The sequence below is a fragment of the Pinus tabuliformis genome, chromosome 1_1 (assembly GCF_031772625.1).
Source record: "Pinus tabuliformis cultivar Carrire ecotype Pingquan chromosome 1_1, CPIR1, whole genome shotgun sequence".
NCBI lineage: Eukaryota > Viridiplantae > Streptophyta > Pinopsida > Pinales > Pinaceae > Pinus > Pinus tabuliformis.
Genome location: NC_142297.1, coordinates 883063308 through 883087294, shown reverse-complemented (window position 1 = coordinate 883087294; position 23987 = coordinate 883063308). Strand labels below are relative to the sequence as shown.

At 33.4% G+C, this 23987-nt stretch overlaps 1 protein-coding gene across 1 annotated transcript; it reads left to right on the top strand.

The window, feature by feature from the left end:
* Positions 1-8047: 8047 nt before the first annotated feature.
* On the top strand, positions 8048-8416 carry LOC149217193 (uncharacterized). The gene has a single exon (XM_089390155.1). It carries the CDS (start codon positions 8048-8050, stop codon positions 8414-8416), a length of 369 nt encoding a protein of 122 aa, XP_089246281.1.
* The last annotated feature ends 15571 nt before the right edge of the window (positions 8417-23987 follow it).

Sequence of the window (23987 nt, the reverse complement as noted above, 5' to 3'; positions counted from 1 at the left end):
TCATTTCCCTGCAAATATATGCACACAGTGCAACAATTCATGTATCTGATGCAATTTCTATACATCAACTAGATACAATGTCTTTATAGTTTTTGCCTTTTATGGTTATGAAATAGGAAAACACATCAAGATCCAATCATATTTTCTATAACCCACCATGCACCCGTATAGCAGGATCCAATTATATTTTCTATTACCCCGCTCTGCACACCCTATAGCAAGTATGTTAACAAGCCATTGAAATGAAAAGTATATGGTAGATACATTTGCCAAATACCTGGATTTGGTTTTCTGGTTAAGGAATCATATTGAATGTGTGAAAGGCTTTGAATTTCGCTTCAAATAAGCCAATGCTTCAGCTGGCAAGTCTATTAGCATATATAATATAAGTTAATTCCAAATTTATGATATTAATTTTTAAAATACTAATAATAACATGTTTGATCATGTAGTTTTAAAAAAAATTAGAATTCTTAAGGATTTTATATAGCTTTTAAAAAGATTTGGAGATTTTTAATGTAATATTTTTATCCTAGTCAAATCATTTTAGAAAATACAAAATTAATTTCAGACTGAAATTTAACCTTTAAAATTTCCTAAATTATGTGTTTACATTCGTTGTTATTAAGCTGAATGGGGATCCTAACAAACATTTGAAAATAATATAATGAACCCACGCAGTGATATATGAGACTGAAGACACCCTCAATGCCTGCACAGAAATTCATTAGGAGTTTAGATTTTGAAGTGCACATTATAGAATATTAATGGGACTCCACTCCCAATTGCATTGCTTCAAACCAGAGAAATGAGGCCAGGTATATTGAAAACCGGTCTTTGCTTAAAGCACTAGCTATATATCACAGCCTGAAGCCTACAAATCTTTTGAAGCACATGAAATAGAATTCAAATACATTAGACGCCCAAATCTGATTTAGTCCCGATATTGAAATACAGAGATTTCTAATGGCTTCCATTTGTTTTTTAACTAACTGATGCTCTGAGGGAAAGTTGATTGGTCATAAAAGTAAGTACATGATTTTAAACCAGTAATGAAAATTAAATTTTAGATCAATCTACTAATCTACAATATGCAATACGATACAAAATAGATTTGGGAATTCTATTAGCTAAGTTGCTTTTTTAGAACATGAGAAATGAGAAAACGGTTAGCGTGCATCTTCTGTCCATTCCAATAGAGTAAGAAACCATAATGGTGGAGACTCCTTTGGCAATGGCATCGAAATTGGGGTTCATGTGGATGTTTGACTAATTGTTTATAATTGCTGACAATGTATTCTCATCGACACCCCGGGTTGTTCCACCATCGCCCACAAAGTGCTTAGCACACGCTACAATATTTGACCTGACAAACATCAATAAATCACATGGTTAGAAACTATTTTAGGAAACTGTGGTACAATTGATTGATCAAAGAAATTCATATTCTAAGCATGGATAAAGCAAAATGTTTGCAGCTTAATGTCCAATTATATAGAAAAACTGTGGTACAATTGATTGATCAAAGAAATTTATGTTCTAAACTAGGGATAAAACAAAATTCTGAAACTTACTGTCGCCACATACGACACCCTTTGTAAAGATCTGCAGACCTGCTCGCATCAAACAAGACATTCTAAACAGTGAAAACTTGATCTCTTTTTTTTTGATTGAACTTCCATCGAGCACTTCCAATGCCAGAGTCTTACAGCAATGCATGGAACAAATGTGTATTGAATGCCAGTGGATTGAACATCCAGAGCTATGGAAGCTCCAATTCTTTTAACCAGATCGGGGATCCCTGTGTCCATAAAACGTGGATACAAATTGTTAGCCAAACTTTCTAGAAGATTTTGATTTTGAGGGTGTAATCAGAAGCCAGAGTTCCCATGATATATTAAACATCAACATTTTCACCCTGATTCTGTTATTATTCACAATTCAGTTACTCAAGATTTTGCCATAATCATTCAGATAACCCTAGTTACTTTTCAAATCATTGTCTCCTAACATTTTGCTCATTGCATATCAGAGTTGGCCCTTGGCACTTTCCAAATCATAATACTACTTACGATGAAAAATAATGCCTACGGATATAGGCCCAGGCTCTCTAGTATTGTCCAGAGATAAGGGTTTTCATGAAATATAGCCGACCACTCAACCTACTCATTTGTTTAAATCATTAGCCATGACATTTTCTAGTTGCAGGAAATGCTGTGAAGAAAAAATGGAGTTGATACTTTACTTGCCTGATAGCTCCAAGCCCAACATTGTGAGGGAAGACGGTAGCCCCATAGACATTGTTGTGACCATGAACAACATCAATCCAGTTACACAAACGGTTTCTTAGATTTTAAAGAACTTTTAGCCCCAAAATCATTAAAATTAAGTCTAGCTAGAATAATAGGCATGGCTTAGTCTATTACATTGCAGTAAGTCATATAAGGAAAAGTACACGTAGTGAGTGATACAAGGCAAGGTTATGGTGCTACATTAAGGAATTGCACGTGAAGTTCTCAGATCACTCCTGCGTGTCATCTCAGAACTATATTATTATGCTGAGGAAAAAAACTCATATTTTCGAGGTCTTAAATTATTTTGATTTGAGAATCGAGATAGAATGGGATTTAGGGTGGGGATTAATGGGTGGAAAATGAAGATTTTATGAAGTTCTAATGATTTCTAGCAAATTTATATCTTATTGCAAAGAGGTACAATGCAGCAGAGAGGCCAGAGAAATGTGCTTACCATGTGGAATACTACTTCGAAGGTATCCACCACAGAAAAGAGGCCAACTAGCCCTTTTATCCCCAATGCATTTTAAGCCCTATAAAGTTATTCCTGAAAGTATTTTTGTTAGGTACTTGTTACTGTGATTTGCCTCTATAACTGGATCCCATTTTACCATAACCCTTTACATTCCTATGGTAATATGATTGCTTTTTTTTCATTTGATTCGTCTCAAGTGCAAGATTCAAAGAAAGTTTTCAATCTCAATCAATTATTGAGAATGCTAACATCTAATTATATGTAGTTCATTGTTTTTAATTAAACTGTGTGAAATCATCAATAGAAGTCCTAGTGCCAATTAGGATTTTATGGCTTGATTGAAAATATAATAAATATGGAATAAAATGGAGTACTTCCTCCAAAATTTGTGACCTGACTCAACTAGGATGTTTTTACTTTGCAAAATTGGAAAGTGTTCAAGGTTGTAAGTTAAGATATGTATCAAGTGTGCTATATATAAATTGCACAATCTAGGTATAATTACTAGTCAAAATATTATAGCCAGTAGTAAATACGATGGTATGGTTAACTAATTTACAAGTTGCTTAATATTTATCCCCAGACCATAAAAACAAATGTGTGATTTGTTTAACCCATGAGTGAAAACGATTTCGATAGAACAACAAGGCTGCGATGCAACGACATACCTACCCAACAAATAATTTATTTGCTTAATAGATTATAGATGTTCTATACAATAAACCTATGTGAATATGGTCATCTTATTAAACCAGACAAATCAGCTCAGAATAATTCGGTATTCAAAAGCAAAGATCATTTTCTTATACGTTCAAACATGTTCAAACTAGCCATCATTTTTATTCACTGAAATTTTCTGACACAGTCAAAGCCATTATATCCCTTAACATTTACTTACAAGCTCTGCCAATGATCATGTTCAGATTTTGTGAACAACACAACTTTCTCAAGCTACTTTTTAATTCCACATACATATATATATATACTCATGGGTAGTTTAATGCCCACGTACACACATATATATTCCTCAAGGGTAGTTTAATGCCCACATACACATATATATGGTTCAAAGGTAGTTTAGGACTAACTAATCAGTTCATTTCTCAAATAAAATCTTGAAGAAAAAAAAGATATACTACAGGTAAGATAGGAAAATCATGGAATAATTAGCATTGATGACAGTGTATAAAATAGGTATTGTTTTCATAAGAGTTTTTTTCATTCCTCAAATTGTGCTTGGGCTAGAAAACAGAGTTTCGATGTAAATGTAGATGAGAACCTTCCTTTCTGAGAGCAAACCCGGATATTAAAGATATGAGTAAGAGGAAAACAGTTGCATATAGTCGAACAGTGAAGCAGGCAATAAAACATTGAACCCCAGCCCCTGCAAGGCCTTTACAACAGTAAATTTGAATGCTTAAATGACTTGCACCTCCCATTTGTTCTGGGCCATTGAAAACACTATTGTTATATTGAAAAAAATGACTTTAATGCTACTTCACATTACTCACTCAAGGTTTATAAATTATCTATAAGATCTCTGCAATTACCCAGGTATGTTTTACATAAATTGCAAATTTATTAAAAACACTGTGCAATGGGCTTTACATTGTTAATATGTAGTGTAAAATCAAAAAATTGCAAAATTTATTTTACAAACTTTGCAATGGGCTTTACATTGTTAATATGTAGTTAGAATAGAGAATAGGCAAATTACCTTGCCTCATTAGTGGAAGTCCACAAGGAGTGATAACATTTTGCTCTATTGTACTTAGTATCTGAAACAGAAAAACCAACCAAAAGAAAAGAGTGTATACATACATGAATCATATCCTCTTCCTGAGAGAAACTAAGGCAGCAATAACCTCAGTATGATATAGCAAAAGCTCTTTGGCATCCTTTATTAGGAGGTATCCTTTGACAAATAATTTCATACCTACTTCTTTTCGCCAGAAGTGAAAAAAAGAATTGACAAAATTGACCTCAAGCATACTTGCATTGAAGCTTCTAGATTTTGGATCAAAGCTGAAATCTAAATACAGTCCCAAACCCCTGAAAGCATGAAACCAAGCGCCGAAAAACCCCAAGAAGACCTGCACACCAATGAAATTGTGTGCACGAATCAAGCTGCCCATGAAGCAGAACAAAATGCCAGTCCTGCACCAACCTCCAGCATGATCTATAAAATCTACAATCCCTTAAAATATGCTCCAAGGATTTTAAACGATGAAAAAAGGGGCACAAACTATCTGACTACTTCCTTTTGGCATGGTGAACTTTGGAGGGCAGCCCTTGAACTACCAATGGAACAAAGACCCACACCTTGTAGCTCAAATGGAGAGACCATACACTGTGACTGATAGATCAATCGAGAATCCAGGTTGAATACCTCATACCATATGAGGGAACAATCTCTAAAAAAAGGCCATTTTTCCCTTTAACCCACTTGGTAGGTCAAGTCAGGCCTAGACATCCTACCTGTATATGTGAAAGCTATCCACCAAGATGCCAATGACTGACGATGGTCTGAAACCTCTGAAAGCATCAATGATGGAGCTAATCAATGGGTCTATTCGAGTCTGCTTTCAACGATGAAGCCAATCAATGGGTCTCTATTCGAGGCTATGGCCTAATAGGTATAAAAAGAAAAGTATGGATAACACTCCCTACTAAATATTGTGTCAAAGATATAGCAAATATGATGCAACAGCTAGACCAATCTAAAAATGGTCTCAAGCCAGAGTGAATGGGTCACAAACTCTACCTGAACAATGGCATGCGAAATTGTTTTATTTTCTTGATCATGCAGAAGCATATGGGTCTCTACACTCTATATCTTGGCATAGTTTGTCTCAAAGGCAAGGCCCTCACACCTCAAACCCATAAAAGAAAGTGGAGAACAATGTGACCTCAAGTTGCAAATCTACAGAAGGGAAGCTTCCATTCCGTATGTTGAGAGTAGACCAGTGATAGTAACACACTGCACTAAAGAACTTCAGATGAGATTTTCTCTCCAAAGAAGTCCAAAGAACCAAAAGAATATATTATAACACCCTATAGGTGTATAAAAACATAGTGCTATGATTAGCAAAGCATAGTGCCCTGGTTAGAGTTAGAACATGAAACTACTTTTCATCAGTAAAAATCTATCATCGAGAACTGTAAGGCAATCCTGATTGAATCTTTAGCCTACTAAACTGTCTGCTTCTTGATAATGAGGAAGCCGAGATTCTGAACCCCCGTTGTCGAAGAGGTAATGTCAGGAAACCACAGAGCTAGCCCAGTGTTGACCACTCTGACATCCATAAAGTCATATGTACTTTCTTTTTTTCTGGTTTTGCTTTCTATTTTCCTTGGTACAATCATTATTCTAGCAGTTGTAGTCAGCCTGGTGCAGTAGTAGGAGGAAGTACTAGTAGTTTCAGTGCTAGTAAAATATCAAGGGGTCAGTAGAGTGGTGGTAGTTCATACCCAAGTGTGGCTTCAAACATGATTTCTTTATCCTACTAAACTGTATGCTTCTAAGATCGCCCTTGATTCGTTTATACCGGGGGTGACATACCATAGTGAGGAGCTTGTCATAGAGAATACTGAGGTCCGATTTTGCGGGCCCAAGATATGAACCGCAGATAAGGGTTCCTTTAGATTAAGTGCTACGGTACTGGATGTAACACTATATGGTGCACTGAAATGGTTCTATCGCAAGCTCAGCGGAAGTGTCTCTTTTAACTAAAGGCGCAAGTGGAAGCGCAACTGATAAAGTGAGCATGGTCAGAAGCTACTCTTATAGAGGTTGCAACTGACTTCAGCAATGGGCACAAATGCAATTCCAATTTGGTTAAGTGTTCGTTGGTTCATGGATGCGTTGGGCACTCTGTCCCTAAATGCTATCTGCTGCCATGCATTTCAAAGATTACCACAGAAAGGAATCCCTCTTGGGTTACCCGAGACAATTAGCACAGAAAGGAATCCCTCTTGGGTTGCTCGAGACAATTAGCACAGAAAGGAATCCCTCTTGGGTTGTCCATGGACAGTCAATATCAAGGGTAAGTTTTGGATATTAATCTTTAAGTGGTTGAGATTTAATCCAGATATGGCTGTATCAATAAAGCAAATGAAATGAATGAAAGAGTGCATCCTAAGTAAGAGGAATTCATATTAAGTGCACAGTGAACTACCATGATGCTGCAAATAACAACTTAGTCAATACAGCCAAGAGATTCAAGGAGCTAGAACAAAACATAATTGTACCAGGTAACATATTAGAGTAACTTGAATAAAAGCACAGAGGACTAGCCAATTACCGAGATGGTTTTCCAATTCCACTTGCATCTTCCAGATTGTGAGATTTATTTATGTAGGGGGAGCTCTGATACCAACGTAACACTCTACGTTGACTTAAAGTGTTCAAATTAGTCTTGTTAGAACATAGATACCAACTCTGCAAACAATGGAAAAAGAGTATTTATGAAAACTGGGATTGGGAACATAGAACACAAGATAATCTATGCCACTGCATTTTACTTCTGCAAAAAGACTTCAAGTAGCAACAACAAGAGCCGAGGAAATGCTAGTGTGCTTAGGGAGACTCCCCCTTAGGTGAGCTTTCGTTAAAATGGGACTTCTTATATAATAATTCCAGAAATTCAAAACACGAGTAGAAAGGAATCGATTATTATTAGGCCGATAGGCCTTCCTTTGAAAGAAACTTTCGTCGTCCTTTTGTTTCTGAGACTGACACTTGGCGTCCACATTCAACGAGAAATTGTTCAAGCATTTATGTTATGGTCTTCATCCTTCAGGCGGAATGGTCGGCATTTTTGTTATCGGCGCCTAGCGGGGGTCGATATCCCTCACTTCTGCTATCATTCCCGCCTCTCTATCGCCAGAAATTGCCGTATGTGTCTCGTCAAGGTCAAGAAGAGTCCCAAGCCTGTGGCATCTTGCGCCATGCCTGCGCTTCTTGGTAATTTATTGCTTTCACCCTTGTCCCTTTGGTTTCCTCCAATCCCCAAGCTGTTAAATGCTGCCAGAGGATATGAACTTGAAGGATGCTAATTTTGGGGTTTAACTGTCAGGCATGAAGATAAACACTGATACTCTGATGGCGATAAAGGCAAAGGAAATTTATTTCTTTCGCCCTTTTCCCTTTGGTTTCCTCCAATCCCCAAGCTGTTAAATTCCTTGAGAGCCCACATATGCCTGGCCATTGCAGTTTATATATTGATATCCACCGGAAGGAAGTCTTGGAGAGTGGATATCAGCCATTGGAGGGAAAATGGCGAACCAGTATTCCACCAAAAACTCTTTTGAAAGCCTGGTTGTGAGTACCATGATGAGTCGGCTAAATATGTGCAGCCCTTTTCTGGACACCAATACCTTCCAATCCAACTCGTATGATCGCATCATCGCGGACGAGAGCAAGAGCCCATTGGAGAGAGAGGAGGCGAAGCTGGAGAAGAATATCGTTCAGATTATATCCAGCAGGGACACTGATAAACTGAAGGCGAACTCTGGCCAGGCCGTCACCATTGGCGAGCACCAGGTTTGCGTGGGGTTCCACGAGGACCCAGAGCCCGGCTACCGCGTCTGGGAATGGCACGGTCACATCATGCTCTATGATGAGGAGAAGGGCTACACGACATAGTATATCTACAGGAATTTCTTCGAGAAGGCAACTGAGTTTAAGCGTAGAGCGGCTAAACCCCAGGAGAAGAAAGACAAGGAGAACGAGGCCTCGGTGGAACTGTGGACTAGGAGGGCTTATTGATACCGTCAACGAGATGAACGCTCGTTTTTGTGCAGAAATATGAGTGATGGGTCCTTCAAGTGAAGCTGCACGGTGGTTAATCACGGGGTTTTTGGGCTTAGGGTTTTGCGAACTTACTGGTAAGAAACCCCCCCTTTAAAACAAAAAAATTATGTGCATTGGTTGGTTCTGGTAAGTCGGCTAATGCTTTATTACTTCTTGGGAAAGTATTTTCTATAATAACTGGTGGGTGGTAGTTGTAATATGAAGTCCTAAATTACTTTGAGATAATTGCAGCATTTAAAGGGGATTTGTGCTTGTAATTAAAAATGTCATGTGCTTGGGTTTGTTTCAGATGTGGAAATTATTCAGTTTTTTTGATAGTCCCAAACAGGTCTTCAGGGTTTCCATGCCCTGTGCATGTTGTTGTTGTTGGACACGGCAATTGCATCCAATTCTGCAAAAAATGTTGTTCTTTGTGAAATATAAAGGACCTTTTATTTGTGTGAAATCCAGGTATTGTAACCGTTGCTCTGATAAAATTTAAATATATTGTTTTGAAATTGCATGGTTAGTGGTCTGGATGCTATAATATGTATTCACTGTACCAAACTCTGTAGCTATGCTCTCATAAGCAGAGAGCAGTTGAAATATTTCCATAAATTACATATTAGATAGGGCTTTTGGCATGCTTCTTCTATTAACAGAAGATTATGGACAATAATTCATTTATTATCTCCATCGTATTTTCTTTATGCTGCTTCTTTTAAAAATAATTGGAACCTGTATTGTCTTAATCAAGATGTATTATTCCTTATTAAATTTGTTATTGCATATAGATAAGGGAGGTGCTCTAGGCCCAGATCTTATTTTGCTATTGCACGTAGAGAAAGGAGGTAATCTAGGCCTGTCTGGTGATAATGTGATGGTATTTTAATAAAATGAAGAACAAAACCATATCTTGGCAGGGATTAATTATTTATTTTACTTGTCATATTTGAATAACAATAAACTACTCTAAGCCAGTCTGGGGATGATGTGATGATATTTTAATAAGATGAATTACAGAGCCATATCAGGGATGAATTAGTTATTTTACTTCATATTTAAATAATAATAAACTAACATAGATCCTGTTAAACAGGGCTGTATATTTGAATAACAATCAAGGTGTATATTTAAATAACAATTGTAAATAAACTAGCATAGATCAATGTTAGCCCGACAGGATATATTGTGTTATTAGTTGTTGAGAGGTAGGAATCTCAAGTTTTTGATCCTTAATAAATTGTGTATTATTTGTTGAGAGTTATGCATTTCAAGTTTTTTATCCTTAATAAATTAATTTAACATTGATTTATTGGTTAGTTTTCTCTCAAGGATTAAAAAAAAGCCTAGTTCAATATAAAATAGTATATGCTAAAATTCAATTTGAGATGGTTCAGCATAAAATTTTATATACAAAAATTCAATTCGAGATTTTTCCATTGAGCTTTAGGTGTAGTTTACTTTGCAGTTTTAGAATGTAAAACTATTTTTTTTGGGTAGGTATTTTCTAATGTAAAGTTGATTCCAGAGGGAGTTCTTGATGTTTGTTGTTTATTTATGTAATAACAATTATATCTGTCTCTGTTTGTGTTGAATTGAGAAAATATCCTTCTCTGAACTACGAGAAATATCTGGACTTGAGTTACGAACTTACCTTCTAAATCCAGGATGCAAAATTTCGCTGATGAACTCGTATTTTATCTTGGAAGGTTTGATGGCTTATACCGTTAGTTTGGTTGAAACATATAAATAGCCCATTGTCCATGCATTGTGTGGTGATCTGACAAATAAAAGAATTTGTCATTTTGTTTCTTAGCTATAGCAATGATCTGATGCAATAAAACTTTGATTTAGAAGTCATTTTTCCAGATTCAAATAGAAGTGTTCATCTTTTATTTATTTAGGAGTGTATATATTAATGGGAAGGACTATCCTGTGTACATGGTTATGGTCATATGTACCATATTTATTTTCCAATTACTCACTTTCCATGAGATGCATCTGATAATAAGTTGGTACCAACTTTAGTGCCATGTCAGCTGAGTTGTGGTCTCACTGTAAAAATGTGGGAGTTTACTATTGCTGGCCCAAGTTGGGCTCCCAGGAAAAATAAGAGAATTCTCAGCCATATACCCAGAAGTGCAGTTTTGATATGAATAGATTTTAGCAGCAGATTGGGGAAATCAGTCCCTGACTTGGCCAAAAAATAAGGGTGTTATGGTAATGAGAAAAGGAAATTTAACCCTGCAATCATATCATCTAAATTTAATTTAAAGCACTGGCCTGACAATGGTATCATAAAGTATAGAAATCATGATCAGGTCACATCTTGTTTCTAGCATTATTTTCCTTCCAAAATTTAACTCACTTCTTTTGTGGACCCAAGGTTCATCATTCAAATTCACAAAGCTACTTTGAATCTACTGAGGGTTAAAATGGAACTATTTTGTATTTTTGTGTGTGCCTGTGTAATTGAAGCTGAACATAATTGCAAGGGTCATCTTTTTCTTCTGGATTTACTACAGGCTTGCTGTGCTTTCTGTTATATGTAATAGGATGTTTCCCTGAAAGGTTTCCCATGCTGAATAGGATTTATGTTGTGCACAAATGCAAATTTAAGGTTCTGCACATCAAAATTTAATGCACTCCAAGTGCTATGCTTTTTCTGATTTTGATGCCAGCTGACTTATCTTTGGATTTATGTGTGCAATGAAATTCTAGGGTTCTGTACATTGCAGTTTATGCTCCACGTGCTTTGCAATATCCGTGCCTCCCAGAATATTACATTCTCGATTCTCTGCACTCCGACCTTGTTTCCCCGGACACCCATTAACGACAGCAACAGTAACAACCGAAGAAGAAAAGTATTATGAAGTTGAGGTTGAAAATGCAGAGGACGAATCAAATTCTGATATTGGGGGAGATAAAGACAACCAGCAAGTAAAGGGCAAGGGATTGAGGTGGGCTGATGTAGACGACAATGGATTGGATAAGGTGCAAAAAAGGCTCATAGAAGCTCTGCCTCCAAAGTTGTCTGGAAAGAGCAATGGCTTGATCAAACATATAATTTGTTTATCAGAAGAGGATGATCCAACTGAATTAATCATGAAGTGGGTGAGAATAATGAAGCCCAAAAGAGTAGATTGGCTTGCAGTCCTCAAACAGATGGAGGAACAGAACCTCAACCATCCCCTCTTCTTCAAGGTCAGTGGCTTTTCAATTATTATAGATGTGCTTCTTAAATGTAGATGGACTGAGTAAATTATTAACCAAGTTGATCTATATGACACTTTCTTTTCAGTCCACTAATGCTTTTACTGCTCTGCAATTTATGCCATATGCCGTACGAAGCTTCTTGGCAGTGTTATCAGACTCTTCGCAGTCCAAGTGGAGTCGCGAGTTTGACTATGTTTTAAGAGGAAACAGAGTCTAATCAGCTGAATCTGAATCATTCCCGACTTATTCTTTAAAGTTTAACTCATAAATATCACCAAAACTCACTGTTACCACTCAAATTATCACCTACGAGGAAACGTTCTAACCTCAATGGGATAGCCTAGACGCATAATAGGCAAGCCACTCACTGTCACCTTGATGGCCTTGCCCGACCAAGGAGACTGCCTATCCCAGGGGGAATCCACATGATCAATTTAAACTTAGATTGTTGGGAGAGAAATTGGAAAATACTAGCATGAATTGACTACTCTTATGCTTAACTCAATCAAATCGATTCATTCATCAAAGATGTGAGAATACACAAAATTCATATACTCATTAAAATTCTAAGCTTCCAAGAGCAGGCATCCATATGTTCTAAGGCTAACTGTATCAGACAATCAGGCTACCGCAGGCACTCCATGCATTTGTTCATCTGATCGAAAATCACGGCCTCTTCCTCTTCCACGACCTACAATCCCATCTGTGCCATAGACAATGGGGCCCATATTATATAATCAGTTGCTCAGTCCAATCACATTGAACCCAAGGGTACTTTTTGGCAAATGACATTCACTAGCCAATTGGATAAGCGGTTCTCTGCTTGAGATTTCTGAGTACCAAAATTACTTCGTTGCACCCTCCTTTGGTTAGACACAGGTGGAACCCAAAAGGCTCTAAAGATTAGAAGTCTAGATGGAGGGCATCTAAACATGAGAAGGTCTAGATGGAGGTCAACTATTTGCGAGGAAGAGAGGTTGGCAGCCCCAGGCCTTAAGAACATAGTCGTGGACCTTTTTTTTATACGGAATCTCCCCATTTTTTGAGTTGAGTGGGGTCGCAGGCCTTAAGGAGAACATGGGCTGGGCTTCTCTTTTTAACATTAGCTCCCATTTTTTTGATTAGAACGAGGTCGTAGATCTTAATAAGAACATAGGGTTGGGCTTGAGCTCTTAATCTTCTTTATTGCTATGTTACCAACCAGCTCTATTGAAAAAAACAGAGTTTTCAGGGTTCTCCTGGGTGAAACCCAGCTGGGCTCTGCTGTTGACCTTAGTTAACTAGGTCACGAGTTTGACTCTCTGCTGACAACTTAAACTTGCCATTATTAAGTCATCTCTGTGAGCACTTGTGGGTTGGAACCTGATTGGTGAGCGCATTTCACAAAAATTAAGCAAAACACACCTTTTTATCTGATGCCCCTCCAGTGGACTTGTGGTCGAAAATTTGATGAGGGATTATAGTCCCAGCCCAAAACTAATTGCTATTTTTTTAAACAGAGTGTGCTGAGGGTTTTGGGGGTTGCTGAATCGATCCTTTGGCTAAGAAGATTGGAAAATGAAAATTTTACTAATTGTTTGCTGGAAAAGTGAAGTTTCCTGCTTGTTTTGGATAATGCATATCAAGATTCATCGGTGAGTACCTCATGAGTTATACCCTGCTAGACAAGTCAAAATTGCACGCAGATGGACATATGCCTTTAAATATGTGACAATGGATTAAATAATGTGTCCTCTTTAGTTGGTGGTCTGCACTCATATAAGCTATATTCTTCTCTTCTGGAAACTTTCCAGTTTTGTCACTCAACATTCTCGTAGATGTTTTCTTCCAAATTGTAGGATATAATTTCAGATGTAATTTCCAGCATTATTTCTCAGTGTGCCCATAAATCAACACTGCAATGATTGCAGTGATTCCTGGTGTTGTCTTTTGAGTCACTGAGCAGTGGTGAAAGTCCTATTTCTGTTCGTTTGCTTAGGATATTTTTGATGTTAGGTACCTTTCCTTGGTTTTCCATTTCCCCACTGCTGGTTTTCTGTTCTTGTACTCAATAAATAGAGCCTTCTTACCAGCATCATTAAGGTTCTTTACTTCAAATGGGGTAAATTCCTTTCTGATGTAGCCATGTAGTTCTCAATTTTTTATCAACGTTTGGGGAACTTCTACTTTGAGATTTAGCAAGCTTGCTGATTTCTTATATTCAGTGGTGTAGTCCTGAACAATTTTTCTTGTGTTTGTGAAAACATCACAATTAAATGGATCTTCTTGATATCCAATATCGTAGAACTAATCCTTCAACAGCATTTTGAATGTCTCCCATGATACTATCGAGGGTCTCCTTTGCTGCTTCAAAGATTGCATATAGTTGTCTCACCTTAAAGCATGGTGGAAGATAACGAGGAAGTCCTCAAATTCAGAAGGTTTCAAGCTGTTTAACCTTAGTATCCTCTTGATGAGAATTTCCTTCTTTCTTGAAATTTACTGAGCATTCCTCTTTCTTTGTCATTCGATGGGTCATCATTTTTGTTAACATACCAATATTTGTTTTTAACTGATTTAGGATGATCTTTTGTTCTTCTCTTTCTTCTTGGTATTGTTTGTCAATATGAAAGACCAAATACACAATGCATGGGAGATGTAAAATATGATATTTATATCAAATGTGGCCATTGCATACAATGAGGCAGATCTCCTTTTATATTACTGGTTATTTGTTGTACAACTAATTTCCCTAATCACGTTATTTACAAGTGAATTTGAATTAATCTTACCAAAATTTTTAGTTCTCTGAAGTTTATCTATTATGTTATCAATGCATGGCAATGGATATCAGTTTTTAAGGGTATGGATCAACAATCGTCAACACTTTTAACTTCTTTGAAGTTTTTCTCTGCTCCGTTGGATCAGGTGACACACTTTTAACCATTGATTTGAAGTGTGACTGCTTTTTCCAAATATCAGTTGATTTGATTGCTTGTCCAATAAAAAAATTTAAAATAAAATTAAAATAATTTAAAATAAAAATTTCTAGAAAACATTGGCTTAAATTAAGCCATATGAAAAAAATCTAAAGAAAATAATAAGCTTTCAGCAATTTATCGATTGCTATATACCTAGCATACCTAGTAGTGGGCAGGTATAATAACAAGAAAGAGGCTAGGTACTTTTTTCACTCATTTGATAAAAAAATCTCACCACTCCTTATTTTTGTTCTAGCAGTTAATGTTGTATTAACTAACTGTTTATTAAAAAAATCAACAATAGAAATCAAATAGAAAGCGGTATGGTTCAATGCCTAAACAGTGGATATCAAGCTCTACAACATCTTACTTAGATTTTCGATAAACAAATTGCACAATGAAAAGGATGCCAACTTTGATGGTTATTGCACATCCACCATAGAACGTGTCTTGACTCCCTATGTTCTCATTTCTTCCGTCAAAGTGCAATATAAGTGTTTAAACATATAACGAAACTTCTCTTGCAAAGTATTTACAGTAGTTGAATTTAATGTGATTGTACATTTTTTTGCATATAGAATATTTTTGAATTTGATTGATAAAAACGATGTCAATTATTTAACATTTTTTTCGTCAAATTTTAAAATAGTTTCGAAATCTAATTAAAATAAAAATAACCAGTATAAAATAACTTAGATTTTTTTTTTTTTAATTTGTTTACTACAGCGAGTCTTTTAATATTTTCTTGTCCCTGAAATTGTACTATTGTGACAATATTTGCACTGGAGCTTATCATGAAAGAGACAAGGTGGTTGCAAATTACATATCAATTCCCAACATTGAGCGAGATGTATGCAGATGTATGCACTATATGGCAGAGTAATAAAAGCTATGACACACCTGTACATATGTCATTAAATCTGGAGTGGCTTTATTTAGAGTTGGATCCTGATAGCGAAGAAATTCTTTCAAAGTTGGTGTTGGTCTTTAATGTTCATGTTGATACTCTTCTTTCTCCTTAGTTTTTTTCAAATGTTCAATGGTGTATAATGTAATTAGGTAAATGTTTAATAATATTAATGGTGTACAATGTAATTAGGTCAATGTTTAATAATATTAATGGATTAGGTAAATGTTTAATAATATTAATGGTGTAAAATGTAATTAATTTAATTACATTTTTTTCATTATTTTTGGGTGAAATGTTTGATATATTATATTATAATTTTGGTTACTTAAAATAAAATAAAAATAACATTATTAAAATAAAAATTATAAGTTATTATTTATTTTATCAATTTTTCTTGGGTAGTTAAGGTAAATTTGAAATAAAAATAAAAATAACCCTATATTAAAATAAAAAGTTATTATTTTTTTAATTAATTTTTATTAGGTAGTTATGGTAAATTTGACTTGGTCAAGTTAGTTTTTGAGCTCTGAGTTTATGAGAACCCATGGTATTGTCCATGGGATTTAAATCCCTTTTTAGTAGATAAAGAGTTAAAATGGATCTAGATTGGTATTAATGATAGACAGTTGAACAAATTGTTTAAATTAAATGCTTTTTAACTAAATAAATTATATATAAGAGAGCCTTCTAAGTTATGTAAGTTTGAGCCTTTTAATTGAATTGTGTATAAATGTTAATATCTTTAAAATTTTGAAATTTCAATAGTGATTTTAGTAAAAAAATTTAAAAATGATAAAATTTTAATATTTAATAAAAATAATGAAATTAATACAAGTGAGACAAAATTATCATTAAATCTAGAAAAAATAGATTTAAAATTTAATATAAATGATATATTTAATTATCAATTATTTAACAAGTATAATTTATCAATATATTTTAAATTAAAAGAAATATAAAGTTGAATTATAAATGATTTAATAACTTTTTATATTAATACAATGTGAATTTTGGCTATTTAAATCATTTGATATATTAGCCTAAATCATTTATCAATTATTGAGAGGGGTCAAATTTTTTGAAGTGAAAACCTCTTTTTTTAGTGCAAGAAATGTTTGCATGCCAAAAAATTTGATCCCTCTTAGCATTTAATAAATTCAGAATTAAGATGGATCTACACTGGTTCTAATTAGTGTACCATGTCATTGCTACTCAACAAGTATTTAATCTTATTTATAAATTAACATAACATTTATTATTAGGCTTACCAATCTAGTTCGAAAATGACAATGGTATGTTTACAACATTTGATTGAGTGATTACACTTGTGACTCAATAACAAGGTAATATTCAACTATGAAAGACATAATTCCACTAGGAGGGTATGCTACAATTTGGTTCACTTTCCATATACTTCATGATAATTGTTTTTTTTGCAAGGTGTTGGTTCTCATTATTACTTTGATTATAAACAACATAGATAATAAATCATAACACTGGTTCAACATATACCATTCATGAATTTTAAGGTTAGCATTGAATATAGTAGTAATACATAAGAATACTCTTGTATGCTCCTCATAGTACAATGGTATTTCCCTTAAATTTAATCTTGTGATTATGTTGGAGTCCTCAACAATAACTACATCCCTTTGCACAATGCCCTTGAGGAACTTGACTCCTTGATACATTGTTAGTGCTTTTGCTTGTTATTAGTTGCTTGTCCCTATCTCCAGGAAAATTTTAATTTATAGGGACCTCTTCCACTTAGCAAAGCACAAAGCAAGGTCTTGATCTCCATTGAATCCATTCCCTCTAGTTCCATAGTGTTGGCATAAAGAATTTTAGCTACTGGCTGCTCTTTGGGTATCCCTAAAATTCGTATACCTTGGCTCATTACAGTGATGAATCAGACAAGTCTATAATGTGATTTCAATGACACCTTATCTCATTTGCAGTGAACATTTCTACCAGCTCCATGCAGAGGACCCTCTTTTCAATATGTTTTCAATTCTATGTTTTGAAATTTTTTTAATTAGAAATGTAAAATCATAAATTTAATTAATTATATGTTTTAAATTTTATTTTTAAATTAAAAATATAAAATCATAAATTTAAATGGTTCAAATTACATTATAATGCACTTAATATTTATAATATGGGTAGCCCTTTCCAAATTTATACTTTCCATTATATATTAAATATTATCCATTAAAATGAAAATAAATATCTACAAATTTTAATAATAATAATGAATTTGGCATGTTAATATTTTTTTATTAGTAATTTTAAAATTATAAATTACAATTTTTGAAATTATATTACATTTTTCATGTATTATTGTATATAATATTTATAAAATTAAATAAAATAACCATATATTTAATAAAATTTTTATTATTATCAATTTTATGGTTTCAAATTTTCCAAAATAAAAATATAAAATTATAATTTTAAATGGTTCAAATTTCATTGTAATTCACTTGATATTTATAATATTTATGGGCTTTTCCAAGTTTATGTTTTCTACTTTATATTAAATATTATTGATTAAGATAAAAATAAATATCTATAGATTTAAATAATTGCATGGAGAAACTTTAGTCCAACATGAATGATTACATGGGAGACTTTAGCCCAAAGTGAATGAGATGTTCTAAGGTTATGTATTGTTATTTAAACTTGTTAATTTAGTTAAATTACATAAATATAAAATAAAATAAAATAAAATAAAATAAGAATTATAATTATTAATCATTAAACCATTTTAGATTCATCTTAACTCTAGATTTAGATAACCTACAAAGGGATCAAATTTCTCAATGTACAAGCTTTTCCTTTAGATCCATCTTAAGAGTTTGTTCTATTTGCATAGTTTGGGAAATATTACAAAGACCCAGGATTCCACATGAGTGAGAGAGACAATTTACTTGATGTGGTTTATAAACATGTATATGCATCTCCTAGATGGGGAGGAGCATGTGGAGGGATATGGAGGTGAGTATGAGATTGTTTTGTGTGAGAAATCCATCACAACTTGTTAGATTTCTCACTCTACAATGTTTCTATGTGCTTGAGTTTGTGCTAAAAGGAAATCTAACACATGTTAGATTTTCTTTTACATTGCAATGTTCTTAATCTAGAACACATTAGACTTATTTAGTCCTAAAATGTTGTTATGTTCTTGTGTTTGTGCTAGAAGGAAATATAGCATGTGTTAGATTTATTTCAAATTTAAATATGCTTGTGTTTGTGTTGAATTTTTTTTAACACAAGCTAGATTTCTTATACTCTACAATGTTGTTGTTGGCAATGTCTATGTATTTGTGGTACACGTAAATCTAGTACTTGTTATATTTCTCACTCTACAATGTTTCTACGTGTTGGAGTTTGTGCTAAAAGGAAATCTAACACATGTTATATTTTATTTTATATTGTAATGTTGTTAATCTAACACACATTAGACCTATTTAGTACTACAATGTTGTTATGTTCTTGTGTTTGTGATTGAAGAAAATAAAACATGTGTTAGATTTATTTCAAATTTAAATGTGCTTGTGTTTGGGTTGGAAGAAAATTTAACACAAGCTAGATTTCTTATACTCTACAATGTTGTTGTTGGCAGCGTGCTTGTATTTGTGGTAGACATAAATCTAGCACTTGCTAGATTTCTCACTCTACAATGTTTCTATGTGCTCGAGTTTGTGCTAAAAGGAAATCTAACACATGTTAGATTTTCTTTTACATTACAATGTTGTTAATATAGCACACATTAGACTTATTTAGTCCTAAAATGTTGTTATGTCCTTGTGTTTGTGCTAGAAGGAAATATAACATGTGTTAAATTTCTTTCAAATTTAAATTTGCTTGGGTTTGTGTTGGAAGAAAATTTAACACAAGCGAGATTTCTTATACTCTACAATGTTGTTGTTGGCAACGTGCTTGTATTTGTGGTAGACAAAAATCTAGCACTTCCTAGATTTCTCAACCTACAATGTTTCTATGTGCTTGAATTTGCGCTAAAAGGAAATCTAACACATGTTAGATTTTCTTTTACATTGCAATGTTGTTAAACTAGCATAAATTAGACTTATTTAGTCCTAAAATGTTGTTATGTTCTTGTGTTTGTGTTAGAAGGAAATATAGCATGTGTTAGATTTCTTTCAAATTTAAATGTGCTTGTTTTTGTGTTGGAAGAAAATTTAACACGATATGATTTCTTATACTCTATAATGTTGTTGTTGGCAATATGTTGTATTTGTGGTAGACATAAATCTAGCACTTGCTAGAATTCTCAATCTACAATGTTTCTATGTGCTTGACTTTGAGCTAAAAGGAAATCTAACACATGTTAGATTTTCTTTTACATTGTAGTGTTGTTATATTTGTGGTAGACATAAATCTAGCACTTGCTAGAATTCTCAATCTACAATGTTTCTATGTGCTTGACTTTGAGCTAAAAGGAAATCTAACACATTAGATTTTCTTTTACATTGTAGTGTTGTTAATCTAACACACATTAGACTTATTTAGTACTACAATGTTGTTATATTCTTGTGTTTGTGCTAGAAGGAAATATAGCATGTGTTAGATTTCTTTCAAATTTAAATGTGCTTGTGTTTGTGTTGGAAGAAAATTAACACAATCTAGAATTCTTATACTGTACAATGTTGTTTTTGGCAACGTGCTTGTATTGGTGGTAGACATAAATCTAGCAGTTGCTAAATTTCTCACTCTTGAATGTTTCTATGTGCTTGAGTTTGCGCTAAAAGGAAATCTAACACATGTTAGATTTTCTTTTACATTGCAATGTTGTTAATCTAGCACACATTAGACTTATTTAGTCCTAAAATGTTGTTATGTTCTTGTGTTTGTGCTAGAAGGAAATATAACATGTGTTATATTTCTTTCAAATTTAATTTTTCTTGTTTGTGTGGGAAGAAAATTTAACACAAGCCAGATTTCTTATACTCTACAATGTTGTTATTGGCAACGTGCTTGTATTTGTGGTAGACATAAATCTAGCACTTCCTAGATTTCTCACTCTACAATATTTCTATGTGCTTGAGTTTGCACTAAAAGTAAATCTAACACATGTTAGATTTTCTTTTACATTCCAATGTTGTTAATCTAGTACACATTAGACTTATTTAGTCCTAAAATGTTGTTATGTTGTGTTTGTGTTAGAAGGAAATATAGCATGTGTTAGATTTCTTTCAAATTTAAATGTGCTTGTGTTTCTGTTGAAAGAAAATTTAACACAAGCTAGATTTCTTATACTCTACAATGTTGTTGTTGGCAACGTGATTGTATTTGTGGTAGACATAAATCTAACACTTCCTAGATTTCTCACTCTACAATGTTTCTATGTGCTCGAGTTTGCGCTAAAAGGAAATCTAACACATGTTAGATTTTATTTTAAATTGCAATGTTGTTAATCTAGCACACATTAAACTTATTTAGTCCTACAATGTTGTTATGTTCTTGTGTTTATGTTCAAAGGAAATATAACACATGTGTTAAATTTCTTTCAAATTAAAATGTGCTTGTGTTTGTGTTGGAAGAAAATTTAACACAATCTAGAATTCTTATACTCTACAATGTTGTTGTTGGCAACATGCTTGTATTTGTGGTAGACATAAATCTAGCACTTGATAGACTTCTCACTCTACAATGTTTCTATGTGCTCAAGTTTTCACTAAAAGGAAATCTAACACATGTTAGATTTTATTTTACGTTGGAATGTTGTGAATGCTTACATGTTTCTGTTTAGGCTAAAAGGAAATCTAGCTTGTGCTAGATTTTTTTTGTTGTGTAATGTTGCCATTGGAAATTTTTATATGTTTGTGTTATAAGTAAAAGTAACACAGACTAAATTTTTCTCACCCTACAATGTTGTTATGTGATTCTGTTTCCATTAGAAGGAAATATAGTATGCATTATATTTCTTTCACCTTGTAATGTTGTTATTTGCAACGTTCTTGTGTTTTTTATAGGAGGAAATCTTTGTACACTATCCCATTCTTAGACTACATATTGCATATGAAGGGCCTTCTAATCATTTTGGGGTTTAACATTTTTTATATTATAACAACAGTCTATGTAGGCATGGACTAAAACCTCATAGTCTCTAAAAGGCAAGGTCAAATGTCCCAAGAAATATTATTATTACAGTGTTTTTATTGACATTGTGTTTATGTTTTTGTTAGAAGGAAATTTAGCATCCACTAGATTTGCTTTACAATACAATGTTGTTGTTGGCAATCTTCTTGTATGCAATAGAATATAGTCTAGCATGGGTTACATTTCCTTTGCCTTGCAATATTTTTAATGACAATGTGTTTGTGTTTGTGGTAGAAGGAAATCTAGCTTGTGCTATATTTGTTTTGTTTTGCAATGTTTTTCTTGGAATTATGAATGTGTTCGCACTAAAAATAATTCTAGCACGTGCTATATTTATTTCACCTTACAATGTTTTTTTTTATAATATCCATGTGTTTGTAATATAAATAAATCTAGGATGCAAATATTTCTTTTGCTTTTTAAGATTCTTGTTGGCAATATGCTTTTGTTCGTGTTAGAAGTAATTATATCACATTTTATATTTCTTTCACCTTGCAAAGTTGCTATGTGTTTTTCTTTGTGCTAGACGAATATCTAGAAGAAAATCTAACGATTGCCATAGTTAATTTTCTTTCATTGTGTTTTGCTTTTATTTTTTCTAAAGCAAACTAAGAATGTACATGACTAGAAGAGATAAATTTTGTGTACATATGATGTTGTAGTTTCTACAATTGTTTTTATTTATTCCCAATGTAATGTATTTTGGAAATGTTCTTATGCTCGTGCTAGAAGGAAACCTAGTAGATGTTTGCTTTCCTATATTCACGATTAAAAGAACATAATAAATTATTTGGGGGTGCCCTTTTTCTAACCTTGATTAGCTATTATTGTGAGTTCTACACTTGTTATTGTTCTTGTTCATTTTGTTACACATATAATGATGTGAGTAGTTATAGTATTTATAAATTCATATTTTCATCAATAATTTGAAACTATGATAACAATTTTTTACTTTATTTTCAGATACCATGGACTATGAAGCTAGCGAGAATTCAAAGGAAGCATCCAAGGAAAAAGGAAGTTCAAGAAACACGACACCAAATTCTTTAAATGGTATGACAATTTTAGTTTATACTTTGTTACAATTGTTAGAAATTGTGTTAATAACTCGTTGTTGATTAATAAAACCTATGGAAATAGCCTTAGGAGTGGGGTTTTAATGAGGACAACCCATACTAACATGGGTATTTTTTTTTCCAAGAAATTTTAACTATGTGATAACTTTTAGTGTCATATACTAAACTTGCATAACATATGTACTCATTTATTATTGTGCGTGTAAATGGAAATCGTGTATTATAAGGTTGTTTAATACTATTTTTTATTTCATGTCTTCCATAATATTTTTCTTTCTAGAAACCATGGAAACTGCTAGGCGTGAAATTTGAAGTAAAGTAGCAAAGAGAAAAAGAAAAACAAATGATATACAAATGATGCCCCCTTCAACTGATATGGTGGTTTTATATTTTATGTACTCTTTTAGAAATGGTTGGATTAGGTGGTTTCTTTTCTTAGCAATTTTACCTACGTGATAACTTTTGGTGTCATATAGTAAAACTTGCATAGCATATGTACTCATTTATTTTTGTCCATGTAAATGGAAATCATGTATGGTAAGGTTGTTTAATAATATTTGGTATTTCATGTATTCCATAATTTTTTTTCTAGAAACTGCGGAATCTGGTGTGCTTGAAATTCAAAGTAAAGTAGTCAAGAAGAAACAAAAAAAAGTGATATACAAACATTGCTTCCTTCAACTCGTATGGTGGTTTTATATTTTATATACACTCTCTTAGAAATGGTTAGATTAGGTGGTTTTTTAGTATTTATAAGAACATTATGTGACAATATTTGAAATTATATTTTCATTTTGATTAATGCAAATATTTTTTTTTGTTGTTATTTGCAGAATTGGTTGGCCCAAAAGCAAATGAAATGTTACAACCATCACTTAAGAAAAAGAAAAGTTATTCAACTAAAAAGGTAGTATTAATAACACCTTCTACTTCTACTTTTTAAATGATTAAAAAATACAATACATATAATGAGTTTGTGCAAGATTGGTACATCCAAATAGAAGCTCCGATGAATATGTTTCATGATATGTATCTATTTGGATCAATAGATGGAAACGAACCAGAGATATTAGGAATAATAATTAATTGCTATGCTTACAATGAAAATGACATTGACTTTCAAGTGGAAATGATTA

What these genes read in the sequence shown, in the direction of transcription:
- LOC149217193 (XM_089390155.1), top strand. Translation starts at nt 8,048, where the DNA reads ATGGCGAACCAGTATTCCACCAAAAACTCTTTTGAAAGCCTGGTTGTG.